Below are 26,131 nucleotides of genomic sequence, written 5' to 3' on the forward strand. Positions count from 1 at the left end.
TGCAGTGGGTTGCCATTCCCTCTTCCAGGGGATCTTCCTGACTCAGGGACTGAACCTGTGTCACCCAGGTTTCCTATACTGCAAGTGGATTCTTTACCTACTGAGCCATTGGGTAAGCATAGTTATTGAAAATATATGTGCTGTAGTTTTTAGAATTTTAACCTGAAACTTCCTGCTTACATTGTCCAATTATACAATTATCAGGTAAAATTATGTGATAATTTTAGACAATTTAAAAATATAATCACTTATCCTAATTATCAAACTTTTTCAAAAATCGTACACAACTGCAACAAAACTTTAACCTAAAACAATTTTAGACGTAGAAAATAATATCTTGTCCCTTAATATGGTAATTAAAATACTGGATTTCTAAAAACATTTAGGTATAATAACCTTCATGTTCAATACTCTAATGGTATGTAAAAAAAGTCATATCCAGTCATCCTGCTGCTGCTGCTGCTGCTAAGTCGCATCAGTCATGTCCAACTCTGTGCGACCCCATGGACTGCAGCCCACCAGGCTCCCCCGTCCCTGGGATTCTCCAGGCAAGAACACTGGAGTGGGTTGCCATTGCCTTCTCCTAGCCATCCTAAAACCACATAATTCATATATGAGGCACAGCTTACGTTGCGTATATAAACAGAAACACACAGTGACTGTTCACACTGTTGACATTGTTTATAGAGTTCTTAATCTGTATCACCTGTCGACATTACACTGACCTAGAACATCATTTGAGGATCCAGAAGAAAATGGGGTGTGGATAGTGAAGACGGTGGACAAGTCTCAGAATGAATGAACAAACTTTGTTAAAAATGTAAAATAGTTTTGCCAAAATCGCTTCCTTTAAACACCCTTCAGAATTCTAGAGTTTCAATTCCCACATTCTCCCAGGGTACCTTGGACTTTTAATTGGGAAGTTTAAAAGACAAAATGAAGCATTAATGACTTCAGCACAAATAGCATAACTGTGAATTGGTTTTCTGTGGTTACTCTCTAAAGATAGTTTTTGGATCTTCTTAGCCAAATACTGAACCTCATTAAATCTAAGCTTCATTTATAATGTTTTCAATATTATAAATTCAATATTTTTATATTTTTCAAAAGAACCTTGAAAATATTTAATGAAACCAATACTGAATTAACAAGAGAAGTTATCCTAAAGTAAGTAAAACATAGAGGCCAAAGCTACAAAATTAGAGATTTAAATGTTTAATTAATTTGAAAAAAGAAAAATGTCTAAATTTGTATATAAACCCTCTGTGTCACTGGAGTAAATTATTTGAGGAGTTACTTCAATGTTTATTCTTACCTGTCTTATCAGTCAAAATATTAAATTATAGCCATGCAGGAACATAAACATACCTATTTAAGAAACCTAACCCCCAACTGTTTGAAGTACCCAGATCTTAAATGATCTTAATTTGCATTCTCTAGCTTAACTATTCATTTATTGCTTTCATTCACAAGTTAACTGTGTCAGCCAGTCAAATAATGGTTTATAGTAAAATCAATATTTAACTTTAGTAGGATATATTGGGCTTCCCTCGTGGCTCAGATGATAAAGAACCTGCCTGCAATACAGGAGACCTCAGTTTGATCCCTGGGTTGGGAAGATCCCTGGAGAAAGGAATGGTAACCCACTACAGTATTCTTGCCTGGAAAATCCAATGGACAGAGGAGCCTGGTGGGCTATAGTCCATGAGGTTGCAGAGTCAGACACGGCTAAGTGACTAACACACACACAGGATATATTACAAGGAGGACAATCTATGTTTAATTAATGTTTTGCCTGATATCAAAATATTTTCAGTCTCTCTGTAGTGGCCTGTGATTTTTGTCACCAACCATCTATCCCTTTCATGTAATAATACCCTCATCTTTCTTTACTCTACCCTCAGTCTATAAACTTTGGATAAATTTGATCCCATCTTGTCTCAAAGTTAAGCATAAATCAATGAAGAAACTTATTTCCCTGGACAATCAGAAGAATCGAATTCCCTGAACACAGTGTGAGGTTCAGAGATATGAATTTGCCCAATGAAAACCAGTGAGATGCAGTGGGATCTTTAAATTTTATTTCATTTCCTGTGGGAGTTGAACTTGGAATCAAGTAGGTATGGGCAACTGACTTAATACCATGAAGACTGAGAATGAAGCAATGTTAATGCTTGAGCCAAGAGATACCACGCAAAAATCCTTCATGCTTTGAATGCAGCCAAGCCAGAAGCCACATCTTCCATGGAATTTCAATTACAACTGGCTACATAGCCCGCTGGGCTTCCCAGGTAGCCCCAGTGATAAAGAACTCATCTGCCAATGCAGGAGACAAAAGAGATGCAGGTTTGATCCGTGGGTCAGGAAGATTCCCTGGAGAAGAAAACTGCAACACACTCCAGTGTTCTTGCCTAGAGAATCCCATGAACAGAGGAGCCTAGCTGGCTACAGTCCACTGGGTCACAGAATCAGACATGACTGAAGCAACTTAGCATGCACATATCTCCTTTATCTTTAGGAATTTGTGGTTGGATTTTCTGTCTTTTGTAAGTTTTTTCTTTTTATTTTCTTTTCTTGAACCTCACCCCCTGCAGTGGAAGTGCAGTCTTTTTTTTTAAAAAAATCGTATTTATTAATGTCTGTGCTGGGTCTTTGTTGCTGCACATGATTTTCTCTAGTTGTGGCGAACAAGGGCTACTCTCTAGTTGCCCTATGCAGGCTTTTCATTGCAGTGGCATCTCTTGTTGCAGAGCATGGATTCTAGGGCTTCAGTAGTTGCATGGGCTCAGTAGTTGTGGCTCCTAAGCTCTAGGGCACAGGCTCAGTATTTGTGGCATACAGACTTAGTTGCTCCAGGCATGTGGAATCCCATGGGATCAGGGATCAGGGATCAGGGACTGAACCTATGTCTCCTGCACTGGTAGGCAGATTCTTTACTACCAAGCTACCAGGAAAGCCCTGTAAGAGGTTTTTGTTTGCTTGTTTTTGCCTGCTGTAAACCTTGTGACTATTATAAACACTATTGTGCACTTAAAACTTTGCCAAGAAAGTAGATCTCACTTTAAGTTTTCTTACCACGATGACAACAATGAATAAGTTAGTTAGACAAAGGGGGCAGAGGGAGGGAGCTGGCCTCTTGCTTTACATTTGAAGAGTGGGAGATCCTTAATGATCAAGTTATTTGGTGAAATCTGTACAGTGGGGGTGTATTGATACCATTTAAGTGCCAGAAACAGAGCATGTAAAATTACAACAACCACACTTCTTTATTTATATTTACCATCCTGAGGCTCAGAGAGGTATTAATGGAGGAGACCAGGGGAATATGATGGTGCAATAAACTTGACCTCTCTAGGATCTATTTTTTGAGCACTACAAATATAGTTCCTACTCTTATATTTAGTATAGACTTTACATAGTTAAAATAATAGATATAGAGATCAGTTGAAGGTTAAAAATCTTGCAGCTCTAGTCCTTTATATATGACTGCCCTCCCCGCCACCAAAGTTTCTTTCTGTCTCTGATATACTTGTCGGGCAATGGTGTTGCTAATATTCCTAACTGATGATGCCCATATATTTGATATTTTTGTAAGTATTTTAGTCAATGGCAAAAGTAAAATTACCCTTTGACTTTTTTCCATTACAATAACTTTTCATTCATTAACTTTTGAATGACTAAATATTCTCATGCCAAAAGCTTACAAAATAATTTATAAATTATTTCAAAGAATTTTCCAGCCCCTCTCTGTGAATATATACCTCATCTAAATGAATATTCTTACCACTTACCATTTTTATTCTCCAAAATTTCTTATTTACTATGTTCAACATTCACAAAAAGGTAATTGGGAAATCAAGTATATAAATACAAGAACATAAAGAGGAATAAAGATAAAGCGTTGCAGTCAACAAAGGAAGAGACATTTTTAGCAATCCAGAACGCTATTGAAATAACTGTTAAAATTCTAAGGCAGACATTTATTTAATTTTTTCATGTTTACTGTATCTCATGAAGTAATTATATATCTTTTTTCTCTGCTTGGGTAATATGATTCCAAAATAAATCTCATTTAAGCCAAAAAATTTTATATACCTTTTAGATTGTCTACTGTTTTTATAAATATAATCTAAAATATACAATAAACATTTGAGTACATGAATTTTTAAACCACTCCTTAGCAAAGGAATATTTTCAAGTTAAAAGATACCATTGGAATTAGAATTTAGTTTTCTTACCTTTCTGGATATGTAAGTGATTTTAGCTTGAGAAGCTGAATAGTGTATTTGCACATGGAACATTGTTGATTTGAGCTTTGAAAATATGCCAAACCGATGCTTGAAATATTTGCAACATCATTTAAAAATTGACCAAGAATCTTGAATTCTTGAAGTTTATAAAATATTTTGTGCCTCCTAAATATAAAATTTGACATCTCATCATATTAGTAATTTGAAATGTAATACAACTTTAAAATCAATATAACCGTATCAACGTTAGGTAGAAATATCAATCTTACAGTGAAAAGGCCAAACAATAAAATATGTGACATTTATTAAAATAGTATAAACTAATTAAAAACAAGATAAAGTAAAAAGATATGTAACTCCCACACTCAAATATTTGGGGAAAATATTTTGGAGAAAAATTGGGACATCTTGTCTTTCCACCTCAGTGTCTAGATTCTACACTTGTCTAAGATTAGAGAATCCATATTTTGCTACTTTTTATAAGCCCCTGAACAGCTATCACCATTCTGTGAATAGACTGGACCCACAAATAATAATCCTTTCCTGTTCTGTGCCACTTTATCATATCATGGGTCTGCCTGCCTCTAAAGGAAAGAAAAAGGGAGGAGGAGGAAAAATAAGAAGAAAGAGGAGAAGGAAAGAAAGGGAAGGAGGAGGGGAGAGAAGATGGGTGGGAGATGAAGGAAGAAGGAAGGAATGAAGGAAGAAGAGAAGAGAAGGAAAAGGAGGGGAAGGGAAGGGAAAGGAAAAGTAGAGGACAAGAAATTTTTTAAAAAATGTGTTAAATAATTTCTTTGTTTGAGGCACCTGTCACACACAGAATGGCTGAAAAGCAACCTGCGGAACACCCAGCACTTGTGCCATCTTATATTTGGCCTGTTCCCTTCTCCTTTGGATTCTCCAAAGCATCTAGACCCCAAAGAGGTTGTTATCACTCCCCTCAAAACCCATCCCTGTCAGAGTGACTACCTCCTCTTTCACAGAACATAATGTCATTGGTCACATCTCTAACTTCTGTCCAAGAACTTATCTAGATTTCTCAGAGATACTTCAAAGTCAGCGTATCCAGATGGAAACATTGTTGTCTTCCCCACAAAACTCATATCTACTCCATTCATTCCAAATACCGACTGTTTGCTCCTGATCACCATGTCTCTACCTCCAGATGAGCCCTGTCTAATGAGACCCAGACAACTGTTATTCACCATGTCTACTTGGATATCTCAAGAATGCCTAAAGCTCAGTAAGTTCAAATTTAATGACATGTTCCCCAACACTCACCTCTCACCAAAAGCCCTGTAGCTCAGAAACTTCCTTATAATTTTACATGGAATCACAATGCACTGTCCAAACCAGACAACTAGACTTCACCCTTCAGATCATCCTCTCTTTCAACTCCTACATCTAATCTATGCTATGTGCCTACACTCTTTGGGATATCTTGAATCTTCTTTGCATCCATCCTCATCCTCATTTTTTCATTCCACTGAAAACACCTTATCTCAGGGCACCATTGTTCTGTGCCTTTATTCTTACTCTCCAATCCACTCTGGTCAAACTGTTTTTCCAAAACAAAACCCCAGTCCTGGCTCTATCCAGACTGCCCCAAAGCAAATACTTTGTTGGTTTTCACTTGCTCAGTGACTAAAATAAAAACCCTTGAACATGTCCTACAAATTCTAATTCCTACAAAATCTAGGTGCTTTCTACCTGTCTCATCATTCTCTTCCTTCCCCTGACTCTGTTCTCAGACATATTAAAGTTCCTTCAGCTCCTGAAATGGACTACACTTCCTCCTGCTTCAGGAGTTTTGCCTTTGTTGGCCCCTCTACCTGGAATCAGCAGAGCAGATTAACTTCTGCTCCTCAGTTTTGTCTCAACAAATATAAAAAGTCCTTAGAAAAAGCTTTAGTGACTCCACTATTTTATGTTCCCATATGTTCTATGGTTTGCCTCTAGACATTTTTCACAGACAGGTCTTATTTACATAATTTTATCACTACTCATTTATTTTATATCCTTTATTAGACTATACATTTAATGAGGGTAGTATCATGTTTTTCTCATCCTAGTATATTCAGCTCCTAGTACAGTGCCTAGCTCAATATGGTGGTGGTGGTTTAGTCACTAAGTCATGTCTAATTCTTGTGACCCCATGGACTGTAGCCACCAGGCTCCTCGGTCCATGGGATTCTCCAGGGAAGAATACTGGTGTGCATTGCCCTTTCCTTCTCCAGAGCTCAATATAGATATTAAAAGTTGCTTGGGGAAAAAAAAGTTGCTTGGAAACAGAAATAGCGAATATCATTATTTTATTTGTATTATGCACAGGAAGTTCCCCACATACAAATCTTCAAGTTGTGAAGTTTCAAAGATGTGAACATGTGTTCTCATGTCCAGTCACATGTTAGTCCTTGTGTCTGGTGTACACTACGACATGCATTAATCTTCTACAAGTAGCTGCGCACAGTAAAGTACACAAAAGCACTGTGTAGAGTACAGTAGCACGGCTTCGCTATCTCAAGCAGGATGTCCGAAAGCAAGTGGACAAGCAGCAGAGACATAGCTGGTACTACGGTACTTTTCAAAGTACCGTACTGTAAGATTGAAAATGTCTTCTTTATTTTTTTTGTCTGTTTGCGTTTTATGTATTATTTGTGTTAAAAGTATTATAAACCTTACAGTACAGTCCTAGGTAGCCAATTCCAATTGTGTTAGTTGGGTACTTAGGCTAACTTTGTTGGACTTATGAACACACTCTCAGAACTCATCCGTACATAGGGAACTTACTGTGTTTGTAAACTCTATCTGCTCACTAGACTAAAAGTATGAAGGAACAGAAATCTAATTTTCCCTAAATTTGTCCTTAATTTCTAGTACAGTTCAAGACATGTTATTGAATGGTTAAATTGGTTCCTCTCTTTGTATCTCCTAGCTCAGTGAATAACACCATAATTCAAATAGGCACCAAATTTAAAGCTCAAAGTCACTCCTAGTCACTTTTCCCTTCACTTTCACATTTAATTAATCACAAAAACAAATCTATTCTAAATCCTAAAATCCCACTTCCACTGACTTGATGCAAGCCCCCATTATCTTTCATATAAATTATCATGATAGCCACCACTGCACCTGTTTCACACTAATCTCCCCATTACTCATCATGTGAGGAGTCATTCTATCCTGAATACACAATATTGACACTCGGTTTTAAATCCTATATTGGCATATCAATATATTTGGCATCATATTACAATGTGTAAGTGATTTTTAGTGACATAGTACAAAAAAAACACAAAACGCTATAGCATTCAGTATAAACATCAGAAAGCAGAACACATTTGCAAAAATATCCTAATTTTGCTAAGTGAAAAAATAACACATGCGTGCACAGGGGTATGTATAAGAGAAAGAAAGAGGAGGAAGAGGAAGAGGTGGGGGTGGAAGGGAAGGAGAAATAGGAGGAGGAGGAGGAGAAGGAGAAAGAGGGATGGTTATAAACTAACGTAAATGGGAATATCCCTGCATGATGTAATTATAGATTATTCTCACTTTCTACTGTATAGCACATTTTCTCCAGCAAGAAAATAGTCCTATTTTAATTTTGAAAAGGGAAATAAAAGATCACTTAGAAGTCTCTCACTCCCATGGCATCTAAAACAGTTAATATCCCAAAGCATGACTAAATTCATTAGCAAAGAATTATTAATAGAAAAACATGAAGGCCATCGGCCAGACTTAGATGGACAGATTTACCTTGTATATGGGTTTCATATTTTTACATTTTTCATGAAAAATGTACTCATCAGGTATTTGAATAAAATGCATCAGTATTTAAAATAGTATTCTGCACAGAACATGATTCTTTGAAATCAAGACTCATAATTTGTTTGCCTTCTGAACAAGCTTGAAACAACTGCTCTAGGACCACAGTCTGTGTGCTATTACTGAACTCAGCCACTTTCTATCTCCATGCCTTTGAAAGCACCCTCATCCATTCCCTGATGATAATACCATCCTTTTGAACATTTCCTTTCTTCTCTTTCTGGAGTCCCATAGTTCATGAGTGTTTTGTTTCTCTAAGACTTATTACTCAAACGTGTAATTATGCATTAGTCTCCTCCAGTACTCTGTGACCTCCTCGAGAATGGTAACATTGCTATTTTAGTTTGGATCCCCATTATTTAGTGAAACACCTGAATACATTTGGTTGTGCTAAATAACACTTGAATAAGTAAATTTAAAAGCTAACAAAGCATGTGTCTGATAAGAATAAGTAATGAATCACAAATATATGTGTGCATGGGTATATACATTTATACACAATTTTAAGCAGTTTAAAGTAATAAACTATTGGGTTGGTCAAAAAAGTTCATTTGGGTTTTTCCACAAGATGTTACAGAAAAATGTGGAAGAACTTTTTTGGCCAAATCAATATTATGGAATAATATCAACAGTTATTATAACAAATCCTAGGAGTGCTCAAAATTAGGTGGAAAGTTTTTTTCTTTTAACTCTTGCAGTAGCTAGATGTATAACATCAACAAATTATTTAGTTATATGACAATCAGAGATCCATTTAATATTTAACAATTTAAGACTCACTGCATAGAAAATTTATACTGTTTGGATTATCTTGAAAAGTGGATGCTTGAGAAAATATATCTTACGAAAGAAAGAGACACTAAATTATACTTACTCATAGAGCCTTGGCTCTTCAACGATTCCAAGTTGGTTTAATAATTTAAATGTAACATAGCCATCCTTCATATTTTTATCCAGAACAATTATACTGAGAACAAAATAATAGGCTACAAAACAAAAATGTGGAATGCAATTCATGTTATTTTTAAACTTTATTTTGGTGCAAATATGCATGTAAATATATATTTATGTAATCTAGGCACATACTATATCTGCAAATAATATTGAGAGGCACTCATTTGGTACACAGGTAATAGATTTTCCCTTCTGTTAAATTTTCACTAGTCTTGAAAAAATGAAAGCTTGCCAGTCAGTCATGAGTATGCTGAAAAGTTGGTCAAATAATTAGTAAATACTAACTGGTCTCAAAACCAAAAAATAGCAGAATTTAGGTTAATTAATTTTTCTCCATCAGTACATCTAAGGTAAATATTATAAGGTTCCTTAATTATATGATTAATAGTCCTACCTATATTTGCTTGACAAATATAATTCCCAATTTCACTGGCTATTTAGGAATGACAGTTATTTAGTCACTAAGTCATGTCCAGTTCTTTTGTGACTCCATGGACCATGGCCTGCCAGGCTCCTCTGTCCATGGGATTTTCCAAGCAAGAAGACTGGAGTGGGTTGCCATTTCATTCTCCAGGGAATCTTCCCAAGCCAGGGATGGAACCCTCATCTCCTGCACTGACAGATGGATTCTTTACCACTGAGCCACCAGGGAAGCCAGACAATAAAATTAGACAATCCTATATAGAGTGAGATCATAGTATCTCTTTTTCAAAATGTCATTACAAAAATTGATATAACTTTCAGAGGAAAAGATACTGAACTCATCCCTTTACCCATTATTGCCTGGGCTACACAGAAATTTCCTACTCTCTGTGAATATTCCCAAGTATTATGCAAAACTCTTGGAAGACAATGTATAGAAACAGAATGTGAAATAGATGAACTTTTATTCTGAGATACACATGTAGAAAAATTGAGCATGTTAGCTGTTAAATGTTTCTGTTAAACAGCTAAGAGTACTTAGATCCTTAGGACACCTCAAAGTAACTGGCCCTTATCAATTGATAGCACAAAAGACATAAAGGAACACTTTTTACTTTGCAGTGACTACCCAGCATTAGATAAAATATCTTCGTCCCCTCACCCAAAAAAGTGGGTGCTCATATTGCTCAGATGATTTCTGGAAGTATGATATATTGAGATGTTACATAATTACCCTGACTCCTGGTATAACTACATAGAAATTCTGGGTTAAAATTCATAAATTAGGTATATAACCAAGCACAGATGAAGAAAGACCAAATACTAGGAGGCAGCAATGAAGAGAAATTAAAGGCAAGGCTTAAGAACTGAAGCCCTGGGTCTCTAAAGGACATGAGAACTGGTTGTAGCATGCAGACAGAGACTGAAGTGTCAACTTCCATGCAGCACTGAGTGATGGAGCCAAAATGAAAAACCCTGCACAGAGTCAGGGACCTTAGCGCTCTGCTTTGTCATTGAAAGAGAAACTTGGAAAATTCTTCCTAGTGGTTGTGTATTAGTCTTAAGTGGAAAAAAAAAAAAAAATTCCCTGAGACTAAAATAAACTCCAGGTAACACAGAATTTAAATTTACAAGTCCCTATTGGTTAAGGACCTCCATAAATTTACATGAAATATCCTCCAGGGTTATGGTACATAAATTCTGGAAAAAACAAAATCCACCTTGTTCTGAAGGGAGAATTTTGAAGAGCAGAGTGACGACAGTTTTCTATGATAAAATGTGGCATGAATATTTATTTTGAAATAACAAACATTTTTAATTTAACTTTAATAGAGACTTGGATTGAACATTGAGACTAGAAAATGATAACAATAAATCATGACTAAATTATTAGATGAATAAATAAATATATATACACATATATGTTTAACCAGAAGAAAACAATAGATTATTTAAATTAACAGATTAATAAATAAATGCATATATACATATATAAGTTTAACAAGAATAAAACTGTAGATTATCTCCATTAGATTACTAATAAATGAAAATATAAATTTATATTAAAACAAGAGAATTAATATCTTTTAAGTACTCAATGAAAATGACTCTCAGTGTAGAATTCTATTCTGGAGTAAAATTGCACTCCAGAGTAAGAAAACGATAAGGATATTTTCAGGGAAACAAACTGAGAGACATTACTTAGTGAAAAGTTATTAAGGATCTATTTTAGCAAGATAAAGATTAAGTCCAAAAGGAAGGAGATGAGGAGGGAAAAAAGGACAAGTTAAAATGTAGAAAACTGAAACTGGTAAATATAAGTGAGCATCTGATTAATGATAATATTCATAATAATTATTCATTGTTAAATAAGTGAAAATAATACAGAATATAATATTAAAGATAGAAAAAAAGGCACAAGATTTAAAGGCTCTATGAAATAAATTGTTGTTGTGTCAGAATCTGATAAATGTCTGTGAGGCAAAAAATGATGCATTTCTAATTATGAAGCAAAAAAAAAAGCAAGTCACCAGGAAAATATGAAAATCCTGAAACTATATAGCTAAAACTCACAGCTTCAGAATACATAAAGCTAAAACCTAAACAATATAACTCCTGCTAAAATAAAAGATTTAAACAGCATTTGAATTGTCACATAGAGAAAATGTCCAAGATGTGACTGAAAATTATCTGTTATACCAAGAACAAAGAAAATCACAACTCTGGTGAGAAAAGACAATCAACTAATGCCAGCACTGAGATGAATTAGATGCTGGGAAAATCCGACAAGGATTTTAAAGGAACCATCATAAAAATGCTTCAGAGTCAGAGGCTGTTGAAAAAAGATGAAGAAGTAGAAAAGTCTCAGCCAAGAAATAGACACTATAAAAGGAAATAAAGTAGACCTTACATAAATGACAACTACCATAATGGACACAGAACTTATGGGATAGTCTCAGTAGTAGAGTGGAAATAATAGAGGACAGAAACCAGTGAACTGGATGACAGATCAATCTGCCACTCAATCTGAAAACAGAGAAAAAACAGACAGAAAAAAAATGGACAGAACCCCAGGGACCTGTCAGACTATAGCAAAAAAAAATTATAATCGAGCTTCAGAACACTAAAAGAAAAATATCCTGAAAGCGGCCAAAGAGAAATGATGTGTTAGCTACAGGAGAACAACCAATTGAGTTACAATGAATCTGAAACCACAGAGGCCAAAAGGAAGTAAGTGATAACAACACTTTTTAAGTGCGAAAAGAAAGAACTCAACTCTATTTCTTATACACAGAAAAACTATACTTTGAGAATAACGGAGGAATAGAGACATTTTCAAAGAAAACAAAGAATTTCTCTTTAGCAGACTCATTCTTACATGTTGTAAGAAGGAACACAGAGGAATTGATGAAGTAAATAATTCTGGAGTATTCAGAAATAAAATGGAGAAGACAGTGGCACCCCACTCCAGTACTCTTGCCTGGAAAATCCCATGGATGGAGGAGTCTGGTGGGCTGCAGTCCATGGGGTCGCTAAAAGTTGGATACGACTGGTCAACTTCACTTTCACTTTTCACTTTCCTGCATTGGAGAAGGAAATGGCAACCCACTCCAGTGTTCTTGCCTGGAAAATCCCAGGGATGGGAGAGCCTGGTGGCTGCCGTCTATGGGGTTGCACAGAGTTGGACACGACTGAAGCGATGCAGCAGCAGCAGAATAAAAAGGGGAAATGGGAAAAGAAAAAAATATGGCTACACACAATAAAGTGGGCTTCCCTGTTGGCTCAGACGGTAAAGAATCTGCGTGCAATGAGGGAGGCCTGGGTTCGATCCCTGGATTGGGAAGATCCCCTGAAAAAGGGAATGGCAGCCCACTTATTCTTGCCTGGAGAATTCCATGAACAGAGGAGCCTGGCAGGCTACAGACCATGGGGTCACAGAGAACTGAGTGACTAACACTTTCACAATAAATTATCCTTACCCTTGTGAATTGATAAATCATATTTGATAATTGAAATAAAATTATCACATAATCTGATATTTGAGACAGTAATATTAAAAAGTGGAGAACGTAAAGTAACCTAAATGGAAGTGAAGTTCTCACATTTCACTTGAAGTGGTAAATACTGATACCAGTAGACTGTGAAAACTCACATGTGTATATTTAACTGTAGCAGACCTCCCCAAATATGTCCATGTCCTAATCTCCGGAACTTGTGAATATGTTACCTGAAATGGCAAAGAATAATTAAGAATTCAAATGTAATTAAGGTTGCTAATAAGCTGCCCTTAGAAGAGAGAGGTTGTCTTGAATTACTCACGTGGGCATAATACAGTTCCAAAGATTGTAATCACAAAGCCGTAAAGGTGAAAGAGGAGGACGGAAGAAGAGAATCAGAAAAAAAGTTGCAATGCAGAAGGAGGTCAAAGTGATTGTTTCTTCTTTATTCTTTGTAATAATTATTTTAGATATTCTAAGATATGTGCTTTTCAATATAAATTTGAAACAAGATTGTGTATGTTTAAAGGAACACATATAATTATAAAACTGTTAGAAAAAAATTTGAATGGAAATCTTCAGGACTGAGGGCTCATCAAAGAGTTCTTAGATATCAAAAGAATGTTCCTTGAAAAGAAAAAGCGATAAATTAGACTTCATCAAAAGTAAACCCTTTTGCCCTTGTGAAAGCCCTTGTGAGGAAGACGAAAAGACTCAAGTTTCAAACTAGGAAAAAATATTTGCAGACCAAATCTTCAACAAGGAAAGAAGGACTACCAATAAAAATATATGAAGAACCCTCAAAAGCCAATAGTTTAAAAAATCCAATTGGAAAATGAGCAAAAGACACAAACACACAGTTCACCATACAGAGAAGATATGCAAACTCATAAGCCATTAGGGTGACAAAAATTAAAACCTTAACAAGATATCATTATATACTATCAGGAAGGATAATTTTTTTAAAAAAATAATGACCAACACCAAATGCTAGTAAGAAATCACTCATTAGATCACTCATACTTTGCTGTGGGTAATATAAGATGGTCAGCCACGCTAAAAATTTCTCAATTTCTTATAAGGCTAAATGTGAAATTAACTTCTGATTCTGTATTTATATTCCTGAGACTTTATACCAGAGAAATGATAAGTTCACATGAAAACATGTATACAAATATCCAAAGCAGCTTTAATATAACAGCCCAATCTAAAAACATCCCTAATGTTCTACAACATATGAATGATTAAACAAACTTTAGTGCATACATACCATGGAATACTATTCAGCAATAAAACGAATGAATTATTGATACATGCTGCTGCTGCTGCTGCTAAGTCACTTCAGTCGTGTCCGACTCTGTGCAACCCCATAGACGGCAGCCCACCAGGCTCCCCCGTCCCTGGGATTCTCCAAGCAAGAACACTGGAGTGGGTTGCCGTTTCCTTCTCCAATGCGTGAAGTGAAAAGTGAAAGTAAAGTCACTCAGTTGTGTCCGACTCTTCGCGACCCCATAGACTGCAGCCTACCAGGCTCCTCCGTCCATGGGATTTTCCAGGCAACAGTACTGAAGTGGGTTGCCATTGCCTTCTCCAAACATAGTGAATAATTCCCTTTATATAAAATTTTTCAAAATTACAAATTTTTAGGAATATATTAATGGATGTTAAGAATTAGAAACAGCAGGATATGAAGGTGGTATTAATATATATAGCTATAAAAGTGCCACCCAAGAGGTCTGATAGTGATGGAACAGTTCAATATATTCACTGGGGTGATAGATACAGAGCTCTATATATGATGATTAAGTTATAGAGAACTAGACACACACACACACACACACACACACCAGTGAGGAAATATAAATAAGATGGATTGATTGTAGCAATATCGTGTAATATTCGGACACGACTGAGTGACTGAACTGAGTGATATTATATTTATTCTATAGTGTTACAAAATTTTACCACTGAATAAAGTGCACACTGGATCCCTCTGCATTGGTTCTTACATCTGCATGTGAATCTAAATTTAATTCAATAAAAATTTTAATGAAAAAATGGATGAGCCCAATTCTGAATTCTGAAAGAGCCTCTTGAGGAGGGCGGAAAAGGAAAGTGAAAAAGCTGTCCTAAATTTCATCATTCAGAAAAACTAAGATCATGGCATTTGGTCCCATCACTTTATGGCATATAAATGGGGGAAAAGTGGAAATAGTGGCAGATTTTATATTCTTGGGCTCCAAAATCACTGTTGACAGTAACTGCAGCTACAAAATTAAAAGACACTTGCTCTTTGGAAGAAAAGCTATGACAAACCTAACAATGTATCAAAAAGCAAAGACCACTTTGATGACAAAGCTCCACATAGTCAAAGCTATGGTTTTCCCAGTAGTCATGTCTGGATGAGAAAGCTGCACCATAAAGAAGGCTGGTCACTGAAGAACTGATACTTTTGAACTCTAGTGTTGGAGAAGACTCTTGAGCGGCCCTTGGATAGCAAGGATATCAAACCAGTCAATCCTAACAAAGAGCAACCCTAAATATTCATAGAAGGACTGATGATGAAGATGAAGCTTCAGTACTTTGGCCACCTGATGGGAAGAGCCAACTCATTGGAAAAAATCCTGATGCTGGGAAAGATCAAGGGTAGGAGGAGAAAGGGGCGACAAAGGATGAGATAGTTGGATGGCATCACTGATTCAATGCACATGAGTTTGAGCAAACTCCAGGATATAGTGAAGGACAGGGAAGCCTGGTATGCTGCAGCCCATGGGGTTGCAGAGTCAGACACGACTTAGCGACTGAACAATTCTGAATGACAGGACACCTCACAAACATTTAAAGAATATCTTAAAAATTGGTAACAACTTTGACTGCAAAATATCTACACTAACTGACCAAAAATATCTTATTGGGTCTATTTCAAATATGTATTCCTCAGGAACCAGAATCAATGGCAAACTTATGGAAATGTATTTCATAATATTTTCATATAATAGGATTTGCTTTATTTAAACCACTTTAAGCTCCTGATCACTAAACAGAATAATTTTACTTTTTTTAATACTTCCTCATAAATCTAATTCGTTAATAAGTTTCTGAGATTTTCTCCTGTTCTCCAAATTTTCTCTTCTTGTTTAACTCTAAATAAATTGGCAAGATTATTATTTACTTGCGCATTTTGTATTTATATAATTTAGCTTGTTTCCAAAGGGGTGCTAATAGTGTAGATAGATGTCTTAAACTCTGTGAGTTGTTATATGCTGACATAACACTAAACATGGGAGAATAATCATGGAAATTGAGGGGGAAAACAAAAGACATCAATTGTTTTTTGGAAGAATATTACCCAAAGCATATGCTCATTTTATTTGAATTTGTACAACTGACCCTCTAGCAAATTTTAAAGTTCCTTGAAAGCACATAATGAAATTTGAATTTTGGATAAAAATTGAATTAGTATATAAAACTAATAATTAGTTCATTTGTTAACAAATATTAACTTACTACAGAATGGATTTGTTCCAACAGTATCCAAAAATACAGTCGTCCTGAGAGTTGTGTTTTCTATCCTTTCTTTTAAAATATCTTTCCATAGCTCAGTTTGATAACCTGAGATTTGAGAAATAGAATATTAGTCATTGAACTTGCATCAAATAGCATACAAAAATACCTAATTACTGAAAAGAACTAAAGGATTGATGTACTATAATAATAATTACAATTTATGGATTTTTATAACTTAAAATCACTTTTCAAATAATTTCACATCCTATTTATTTCAACTATAACAACTCTTCCATTGAAGATTCACAAATAAATCTACACTGTGGAAATCATATCAGATCGTTGCATACTCCATATGGTTAAAGTCCATTTGCCAAAGTCTTTATTTATAAATTGGTAATTTTACTTGAAACTCCTTTTACTGAATTCAGCAAAATAAACTAATTAGATAAAACTTGAACATAAAATTTAACTCCATGAGCACAGCCTCCAATTCTCTTATATACATATTCATGCTGATACAGCATGTATATGTGCACATTATACACACAAGGTATATAGTATAATATCACCTCTATTATATATGAAATATATATATAATCTCTGCTATATATATATATACACACAATACTATATACTGTATGTATAATATATATTTCAGATATAAACCTTTTTGTACATATAGAATATGTAATATACACACACATATCTAAGATGCTTCCTACTTCATGTATGTGTCTATTTCTACTTTGTTACCTCCAAATTTGAAATCTGAATGCAGTAGACAGAATATTAAATTGAAAATTCAGAGATTTAACTCTAGTTTTCACTTGTGCCCTTAAGCAATCCACATGTTCACACTGGGTCACAATTGACTTTGGAAAAGCAACAGAACCAGAAAAGCAATCCCCAACATGAGGGCTGAAGAAAACCAATCCCACTAAGATATATTATATAAACTAAAATATATTCTAGACAGAGGGGTCTATGAGGAAATAAGTCTAGCAAAGCCTGCAGATTGCTTGCCTCTTCTAGTGATTCTCTACATATGTTAGTATATACCGCCTATGAAAGAAAATCACAGGAGGCTGTTTAATTCAGACTTTGTCATTGCTACCCATTTAATTGAAGCTACTTGGCTTTGGAAACATTTCTAGTAGACCTGTCATGATACGATTAGATGTCTACATGCTCATGACATACTTGGGGTCTGGTATTGTCTTTGGCAAACACTGAACAAGCAGCCTCTGAGATTCATTTCCAGCTTTAAAATTCTATTTTTATGTGGATTCTTTTTTCTCTATAATTTCCCACCGTCAGATTTCAGTTAATCAAAAGTTGCAATATTTAACTGTTCTTACCAAGTTTATTGATTTAGAAAGTATAAACCATGTGTGATTCATATCTACTTGCTAATAATAAATGCAAAGCTAACCATGGCTCATACCTCTTCACTTCTTAAGACTTCCCTTAAAAATACAAACTAACAGCAAAGAAAACCCTTAATATCACTAAAAATGAATAAGTTTCTTTCTTTAGTGGAAATATAGATGGATGATAGATCCTTCTGTGTATTAAGAACAAGGATCATCAAGAGGCCTCCACATGCATATACTACATGCAGCATGGAAAAGAGGTTGACCAAGTTCCTCTCACTAAGAACCTTAAAAACATTTACTAGGAAATGAATTATTTTCCCTGTCCCACAGAAGACTTTTCCCAAAAGTGTTAGTATATTAACAAGTAAACATGAAAGCTTGCAGCAGAAAATAATAACACAATTATGTTGTTCACTTTCCGCAAAGAATTAGAGTAATCATAACAATCTCTCTTACCTAGTTTGGGACATGATTTTCCCTTAAAGTCAGCACAATCCGCACATAGACCAGTCTTATAATCTTTGTATGAACGACAAGAAAATGAAATAAAATTGCATCTCGTTTCCAAAGCTGCCATGAATAAGTAAACTGCTCTCTGGTGGTCGCATTTAATAAATTCAAGTCCTTAAGTGTTAAAAATCAAGCAGTTAGATGTATTAAGCCAAGTTCAAGTAAATTAGAAAAAAAATTTAAAGATTAAATTCTACCTAATGCTGTGTACTTTATGAATATCACAGTGCTGACTACAATGCAGTTTTATCTCAGGCAACTTAATAAACGGTACCTTTGGAAGCTTAAATATAGTATGCCTTTTACATGAGATATAGAAGAAATTTTTCTAAAGTAATAAAGTAGCAAAAATGTTTAATTTCAGTACTTTGACAAATTACACACACAGTGCTACCATATTTAATTATTAGTGTACACATAACTCCCTTCTAAACTCTCACCCCTAACATTCCTACTCAATGCCAAAGATACCTGTGCAAACAGGTGACATTAAAGATTTATCATGTCCCTTTCCTTTCCTAACTTCTCACATTCCTGTCCCTTTGATTAAACTACTCTAGTTTTTTGTGGCCTTTGAAGATGTGGTTCTTGACCAGTTCCCACTGTAGATCTCAGGACATTTCTCACCGTGGCTCTAAAGTAAGCCAAATTCCACACAGAGAGCAGTTGTTTAGCTCTTTATGCACAGAATGACCAAGTGCAAGAGTTCATAATCTGTGAATAACACACAATAATACTGCAGTAATGGTTGGAGAAGAAAACGGCAACCCACTCCAGTATTTTTGCCTGGGAAACCCCATGGCCAGAGGAGCCTGGTGGGCTATAGTCTATGGAGTCACAAAATAGTCAGTCACAACTTAGCAACTAAACAACAACAACAATGGTAAAAATTAAATCCTGAAACCAAACTTGTGTTATATGATACTTCGGCTACACATGCTTCTTCACTGACATAACTTCTGTTTAAACTTATAAACTAAAAATGATAAACCTATAAGATAATAGATTTCATCCATAATCAAATGAGATGTCTACTTCTGTTTAAACTTCTGTTTAAACTGATAAACTAAAAATGATAAACCTATAGGATAGTAGGTTTCATCCATAATCAAATGAGATATCTACTGGTAACATTTATGAACTCAGAAGGATCAAATTAGATCATTTCCACCAATAACTCCTGAATGATCAGCAGTGGTGAAAAAACTGTTGACCACATATTAAAAAGGAAAAAAAAAACTGATTTTCTTTCATTCTTTTGAAGCATGCACAATTTATTCTAAAATATTTTTTGTATACCTGAAAAAATTGATTTGGGACAGCCAGGTTGCTTTTTCCCTCCATTTGGATAAAAATCAATATGTCCCAAGGGTTGTTTAATGCCTAGACCTGAGAAGAAAAGACCCAAGAATCACAAAGTATATATAATCAGTTCAGCAACACATATAAAACAAAGTTTCCTATAAAATTCATGGACAGTAATTCAAAATGTGAATTGAAAAAAAAATTCTTTTTCAAAAGAGAATTTTTGGGGTATTATTTCCTCAATTTAACTTCTCATGCAAATTACATTTCATTAATTTAATACATTTACATGTGATCAGTGTATTATGGGCCCATAACAGTTATTTGTGCTATGAATATATCAATACAATTGAAAAAGGAAGAGCAAAAAATCCTCATTGTAGTGGAAATTACATCCTAGTGGAAGAGAGACATCATAAACAAGTAAAAATGCAGTATGTCAGATAATAAGTGCTGCAGAGAAAAATTAAGCAGAATAAGGGACAGTGAATGTGGTAGGCTGGACTTTTAAATAGTTTGGGAAATTTCTTTTTTTTAGTTTGGGAAATTTTTTACTGAGGAGGTGAGAATTGAACAAAGATGTGAAGTGTGAAGGATGTGAGTGAGGCAGAATCAAGCAGGTATCTGTGTGCATACAGGCTATTTAAAGAATCCAGTTTATCTGGTATAACATGTGAGAGAGAGAGCACTGGAGGAAATGAAGCTAAGTCATTTAGGACTTTTTAGGTGTGATCATTCACTCTCATTCTGGATAATAATGAATAGCATTTGATGACTCACTAACTGGAAAAATCAAAAGATGCTACTTCAACTGGAACAAGTTGGGCCAGAGTGACATGAAACATGTAGCTAAGATTTAAAAACTTCTGTATACACTCATTCATTGGCATCCATGGGGTATTGGTTCCAGGAACTCCCCTCCATCTCCCACTCTCCCACAGAGACATGAAAATTTGAGGATGCTCAAGTCCGTTATATAAAATGGCACAGCACAGTCATCGCCCCTTGCCCACAAGTTCCACATTCATGGATACGGACAGCCAACTGTATCTGTAGAACCTTGGGACATTAGGGGAGGCGCAATTTCTAGCTACATTAACCAATATGGGGTCTGTAACCTAGGGGAGCCATAGAAATTGAAAAAAAAAAAGGTAGCAAGCTCAGAATATTTGGGACTGTGATCTCACTGCCAAGTAAGATAACAATGCTTTGGCTTGGGTTTCAAGAAATTTCTTACAACATAATGAACTCTTGAGAGAGATCAGCAATAGATTGAGCACAGCAAAGATAAGTACCTGAGTCTGACAGTAAGGATCAAGATGCAGCTACTTGATTTAGTTCCAGTTAGTATCAGAACAAGATAACAGCTGGTGAGGCATTACCAGGGCATGGGGACACTGGGCATGAGGATTACAGGGAAGGGGGTACAGGGTATAAGGAGAGACAAAAGGCAACTTGGGTGACTTCCTCAGAATTCCCTGGAATCCAGGGAAGTGCATATAGGATTTGATTGTGTCAGTGGTAAGGATAAACTAACCAACTCCTCCTTCCATTCCACCCCCCACTTAGCTTGTGGAATTTTAGTAAGGATGAACAGTCTTCTAAATATAACCCCCATGAAGCCCAATAATTTTGGAGATCTTTAAAAATTCCTCATATTTGAACTCATCATAAGAGTTCTAAAACTAGGGAGTTTCAGGTTTAGAGCCATCATTTTCTCCAATCTGCATCTGAAGTAGAATCAAAACTAAGAAGACTGCTCAGGAATCAGGAAGAAGCAAAAGATATTTATTATTAACTTACAAGTAGCCCTTGATTCAGGCATGTCATTTCCCTTTTATCAGATGGAAGGGGCAGGGCAGTTGAGTCTGCTTGGGCCATTCATTCTCTTGGTTTCAAGAAGGGTGGGGAGAGCAGATATTTTTTTTTTTAATTTTCTTTTTATTGTAAAATATAACACATCCATGCAGAAAAGAACATAAGACATAAAACTAAAGATTAATTAATGAATATAAAGCAAGCAGCCACTTAGCTACCAAACCAATGTCAGGAAATAACCCAATAACCAGCACCTTACTTTTCTATAAAAATAAAAACCACTTTTTCTTGAAAAAGAAGCTTCCAAAACAATATATTTTGTTTTAGCTCATTGTGGAAATACATATAAATTGACTCATATTTCAAGCATGCTTTTGTGTCTGGCTTCTTTCAATTATCAGTATATTTGTGATATTAGACCACATTGTCAGGTATAAATGTAGTCACTCATTTGTAATCATTCATTGTTATACACTATTTCATTGACACACATACCACAACTTATTTATCCATTCTTCTGTTGATGGACATATGTTGTTTCAAATTTAAGGTTAATATGTGTTAATACTATGAACATCCTTGAACACACACATTAATGCATATTTGAAAGCACATGTGTTGGTCACATACCTAGGAATAGAATTGCTGGTTATAGAATATGAGTATATTCAATTTAATAAATGATCCTAAATAAATTGCCAAAGAGGTTGTACCAATTTATACCACTACCAAACAACATACAAGTATCTCTGCTGTTTTACATATCCTCCAATAGATGGTCTTATTAGGCTTTTTAATTTTAGTCATTCTGGTAGGCATGTGGTATTACATGAGGTTTTAATTTAAATGTTTCTGCTTACTGAAGATTTTAAGAACTTTCCAGTGCCTAGTTAGAATTTCCCTTTTGTAAAATGTCTGATCAAGTCTTGATTTAATTAAGTTCCATTTTTCTTTATTACTGATGTACACGACTTACTTACCAGTTTTCCTGTTTTGGCTTGCTGTTAGCTTTCATGAAGGGTTCTTTAATGAGTTCTTAATTTTAATACAATCAGACATCTTAATGTTTCAATTTGGGTTACGGATTTTCATGCACACTTTAGAAAAATGTTATGAATATTTTTAAAATAATAGTTCATAATATGTTTATTGCTTTTCCTTTCACTATTGGAAAAGAATTTTCCTATATATTTCCGATATTTTCCTATTTTGTGTTTTATGGGCATTGGAGACGTATTATTTCATTTAGAGTTTTCAGTTGACTGACTCAGAACCACTGACCAAAAAGTCTATAAATGACAAATGCTGGAGATGACATTAAGAAAAGGGAGCCCTCATACACTATTGTAGGGAATATAAATTGGCGCAGCCGCTATGGAAAACAGCATGAAAGTTCCTTAAAAAAAACTAAAAACAGAACTACCATTGATCCAGCAGTTCCACTCCTGGGTATATATCTGGAGTAAATTAAAACACTAATTTAAAAAGATACATGCTCCCCTGTGTTCATGATAGTACTATGTACAAGAGCCATGACAGGAAGCAACTAAAGTGCCCATCAACAGATTACTGGATTAAGAAGTGAATAAAGTGAAATATTGCCATTTGCAGCAACGTGGATAGAGCTAGAGAATATGCATAGTGAAATAAGTCAAAGAAAAAACAAATACTATATGATATTACTTATAGGTGCAATCTAAAATATAATTCAAATAAATGTATATAAAAAACAGACACAGAGTCACAGATATAGAAAACAAAACTACCAAAGGGGCTAGCTACCAAAGGGGAGAAAATAGGGGGAGGGACAACTAGGAGCATGGGATTAATACATTAAACAGACAAGCAACAAGGCTTTACTGCATAGCATGGGGAATGATATCCAATATCTTATAATAACCTATTGTGGAATATAATCTATAAAACAAACAAACAGAAACACTATGATGTGTATCTGAAACTTACACAATATTGTAAATCAACTATTCTTCAATTTAAAAAATGAAACCCAGAAAAAATGAGAATCATTTTCATACTGTCCAGCAGTATCAAAATCATAATAAATCTAATAAGTTTCATAACTCTGTATTTTACTTTACTGACTTTTTTGTCTACCCTTACGCTAATATGCTTTTGAACTGTGGTGTTGGAGAAGACTCTTGAGAGTCCCTTGGACTGCAAGGAGATCCAACCAGTCCATTCTGAAGGAGATCAGTCCTGGGTGTTCATTGGAAGGACTGGTGCTAAAGCTGAAACTCCAGTACTTTGGCCACCTCATGCGAAGAGTTGACTCATTGGAAAGGACTCTGATGCTGGGAGGGATTGGGGGCAGGAGTAGAAGGGGACAACAGAGGATGAGATGGCTGGATGGCATCACTGACTCAGTGGACAGGAGTTTGAGTGAACTCCGGGAGTTGGTGATGGACAGGGAGGCCTGGCATGTTGTGATTCATGGGGTCGCAAAGAGTCGGACACGACTGAGCGACTGAACTGACTGAACTGAACTGAACACTAATATGACACTGTCTTCATTACTACCATAAGATTTAATAACTAGAAGGACAAGTCTTTGTGCTTTTTTTCTTCAAGAATACTTCAATGGTACTTGACCCTTTTCATTTCACATTAATCTTATAATTAGCTTGTGAGGTTATTTTTTTTTTTAATGATTGGCTTTTAATAAAGATTGCACTAGGGCTGCAAGTTAGCTTGCAAAAAATTGACATGTATATAATGTTCATGTTTGTATATGTGGTTTACTATCTTTTGATCAGTATTTTGGTCTGCAATGTTTAGCGCTTTTCTGCATAATGTGTTTATGCAATTTTATTGAGTTATTAGGACATAAGCCCTGGGATTTCTTTGGAAGGAATGATGCTAAAGCTGAAACTCCAGTACTTTGGCCACCTCATGCGAAGAGTTGATTCATTGGAAAAGACCCTGATGCTGGGACGGATTGGGGGCAGGAGGAGAAGGGGACGACAGAGGATGAGATGGCTGGATGGCATCACTGACTCGATGGACGTGAGTCTGAGTGAACTCCGGGAGTTGGTGATGGACAGGGAGGCCCGGCGTGCTGTGATTCATGGGGTCGCAAAGAGTCGGACACGACTGAGCGACTGATCTGATCTGATCTGATCTGATGCTATATTACAACGGCATAATTCTAGAATTTTATTTGCTAAGTCCTATAGCTGGTTTCATGGAGAAGGCAATGGCACCCGACTCCAGTACTCTTGCCTGGGAAATCCCATGGACAGAGGAGCCTGGTAGGCTGCAGTCCATGGGGTCGCTAGGAGTCAGACACGACTGAGCGACTTCACTTTCACTTTTCACTTTCATGCATTGTAGAAGGAAATGGCAACCCACTCCAGTGTTCTTGCCTGGAGAATCCCAGGGACGGGGGAGCCTGGTGGGCTGCTGTCTATGGGGTCGCACAGAGTCGGACACGACTGAAGCGACTTAGCAGCAGCAGCAGCATAGCTGGTTTCTAGAAAGAATTGAATTTTGTATATATAACTTATATTCAACAACCTTGCTAATTTTTCCTGTGAATTCTAATTAATTATCTAGAGATTCTTTGGGGTTATCTATTTATGCAAAATATCATCTGGAAATGATTTTATATTCATATCTTTTAATACATTTCTCCCCTTACTGCACTGAAGACATACAATTAAATGTTGCTGCAGAATGACAAGGATGGTATCCTTGTCCAGTCCCCAGTCTCAAAAAGAAAGTCGTCCATATTCCATTGGCAATATGACATTTTCTATTGATTTTTGGATAGATATGCTTTACCAGATTGTGGACTTTTACTTTTGTTTCCAATTTGTCAATTTTTCCCATACATAAATCCTCCCTAGAGCTTTTTCTGCATTTACATGAGATCACTAAATGAATTTTCTCTTCTTTTGATGAGATGAATTAAGAAGTTGATTTTTGAATGGTAAACTAACTTAACTTCTTAATAATAAATCCAAGTTGGATGTGATTTGATACCAACTTTATATGTTGCTGGTTTACTAGTGTGATACTTGATACAGAATTTTTGCATCTTTGTTTTTAACAGAGAATGTCCAGCAAACTATCTTTTCTTCAGTGTCTTTCTTTTGATGTTAAGTTTGTGATGGCCTTCTCAAACATTTACAAACCATTTCCTATTTATTTTTTATTACCTGAAAGTGTGTGTAAAAGTGGTCTTATTTATCACTTATTTATTTAGTAGAAAACAAAAATTTGCCTGAGTATTTAGTTGGAAGGATTTAAATTGAAGTGTCTCATCAATAATTATAAAACTCTTCAAATTTTCCCTTTTCATTTGTCAGAAAATGCTTTTGCTTTTTCATAAGAATTTTTCTACTTTATATATCATAGCGTATGGTAATATATTTTCATATTTATCTTAAATGTCACTCATTATATTGTATTACAATGATTTTAATACCTATAGTATCTATAACACTATTTCCTTTACTTGTATTGATACTGTTTTCTCCCCTCGTCCTATTTTTTCTCTACAAGGACCACTTAATCTGGAAGTAAAGTACAAATTTTTGGCTTTTTGAATCATTTCTAATTGACTTTTTATTCCATTTTTATACATTTTTATTAGTTTCTTTCTCAATATCTATAGGTGTGCTTTTTTATTAATTCTTAATTT

The 26,131-nt window shown here is 35.4% G+C and overlaps 1 protein-coding gene across 1 annotated transcript in view; it reads right to left on the reverse strand.

Annotated features, from left to right (window-relative positions):
• The window catches only part of LIPI (lipase I), an 83,088-nt gene that overhangs the window by 17,842 nt on the left and 39,115 nt on the right, over positions 1 to 26,131 (reverse strand). Inside the window, exons 5-9 of the mRNA XM_086411693.1 lie at positions 19,645 to 19,734; positions 18,292 to 18,459; positions 16,457 to 16,561; positions 8,950 to 9,061; positions 4,239 to 4,415 (exon numbers count right to left, since the gene is read on the reverse strand). Coding sequence (XP_086267819.1) covers positions 4,239 to 4,415; positions 8,950 to 9,061; positions 16,457 to 16,561; positions 18,292 to 18,459; positions 19,645 to 19,734 — 652 coding nt within the window. The remainder of the gene's footprint in view (positions 1 to 4,238; positions 4,416 to 8,949; positions 9,062 to 16,456; positions 16,562 to 18,291; positions 18,460 to 19,644; positions 19,735 to 26,131) is intronic.

Source organism: Bos grunniens, chromosome 1, assembly GCF_055505025.1.
Source record: "Bos grunniens cultivar Pamir isolate PY7600 chromosome 1, Bosgru_T2T1.0, whole genome shotgun sequence".
Lineage (NCBI taxonomy): Eukaryota > Metazoa > Chordata > Mammalia > Artiodactyla > Bovidae > Bos > Bos grunniens.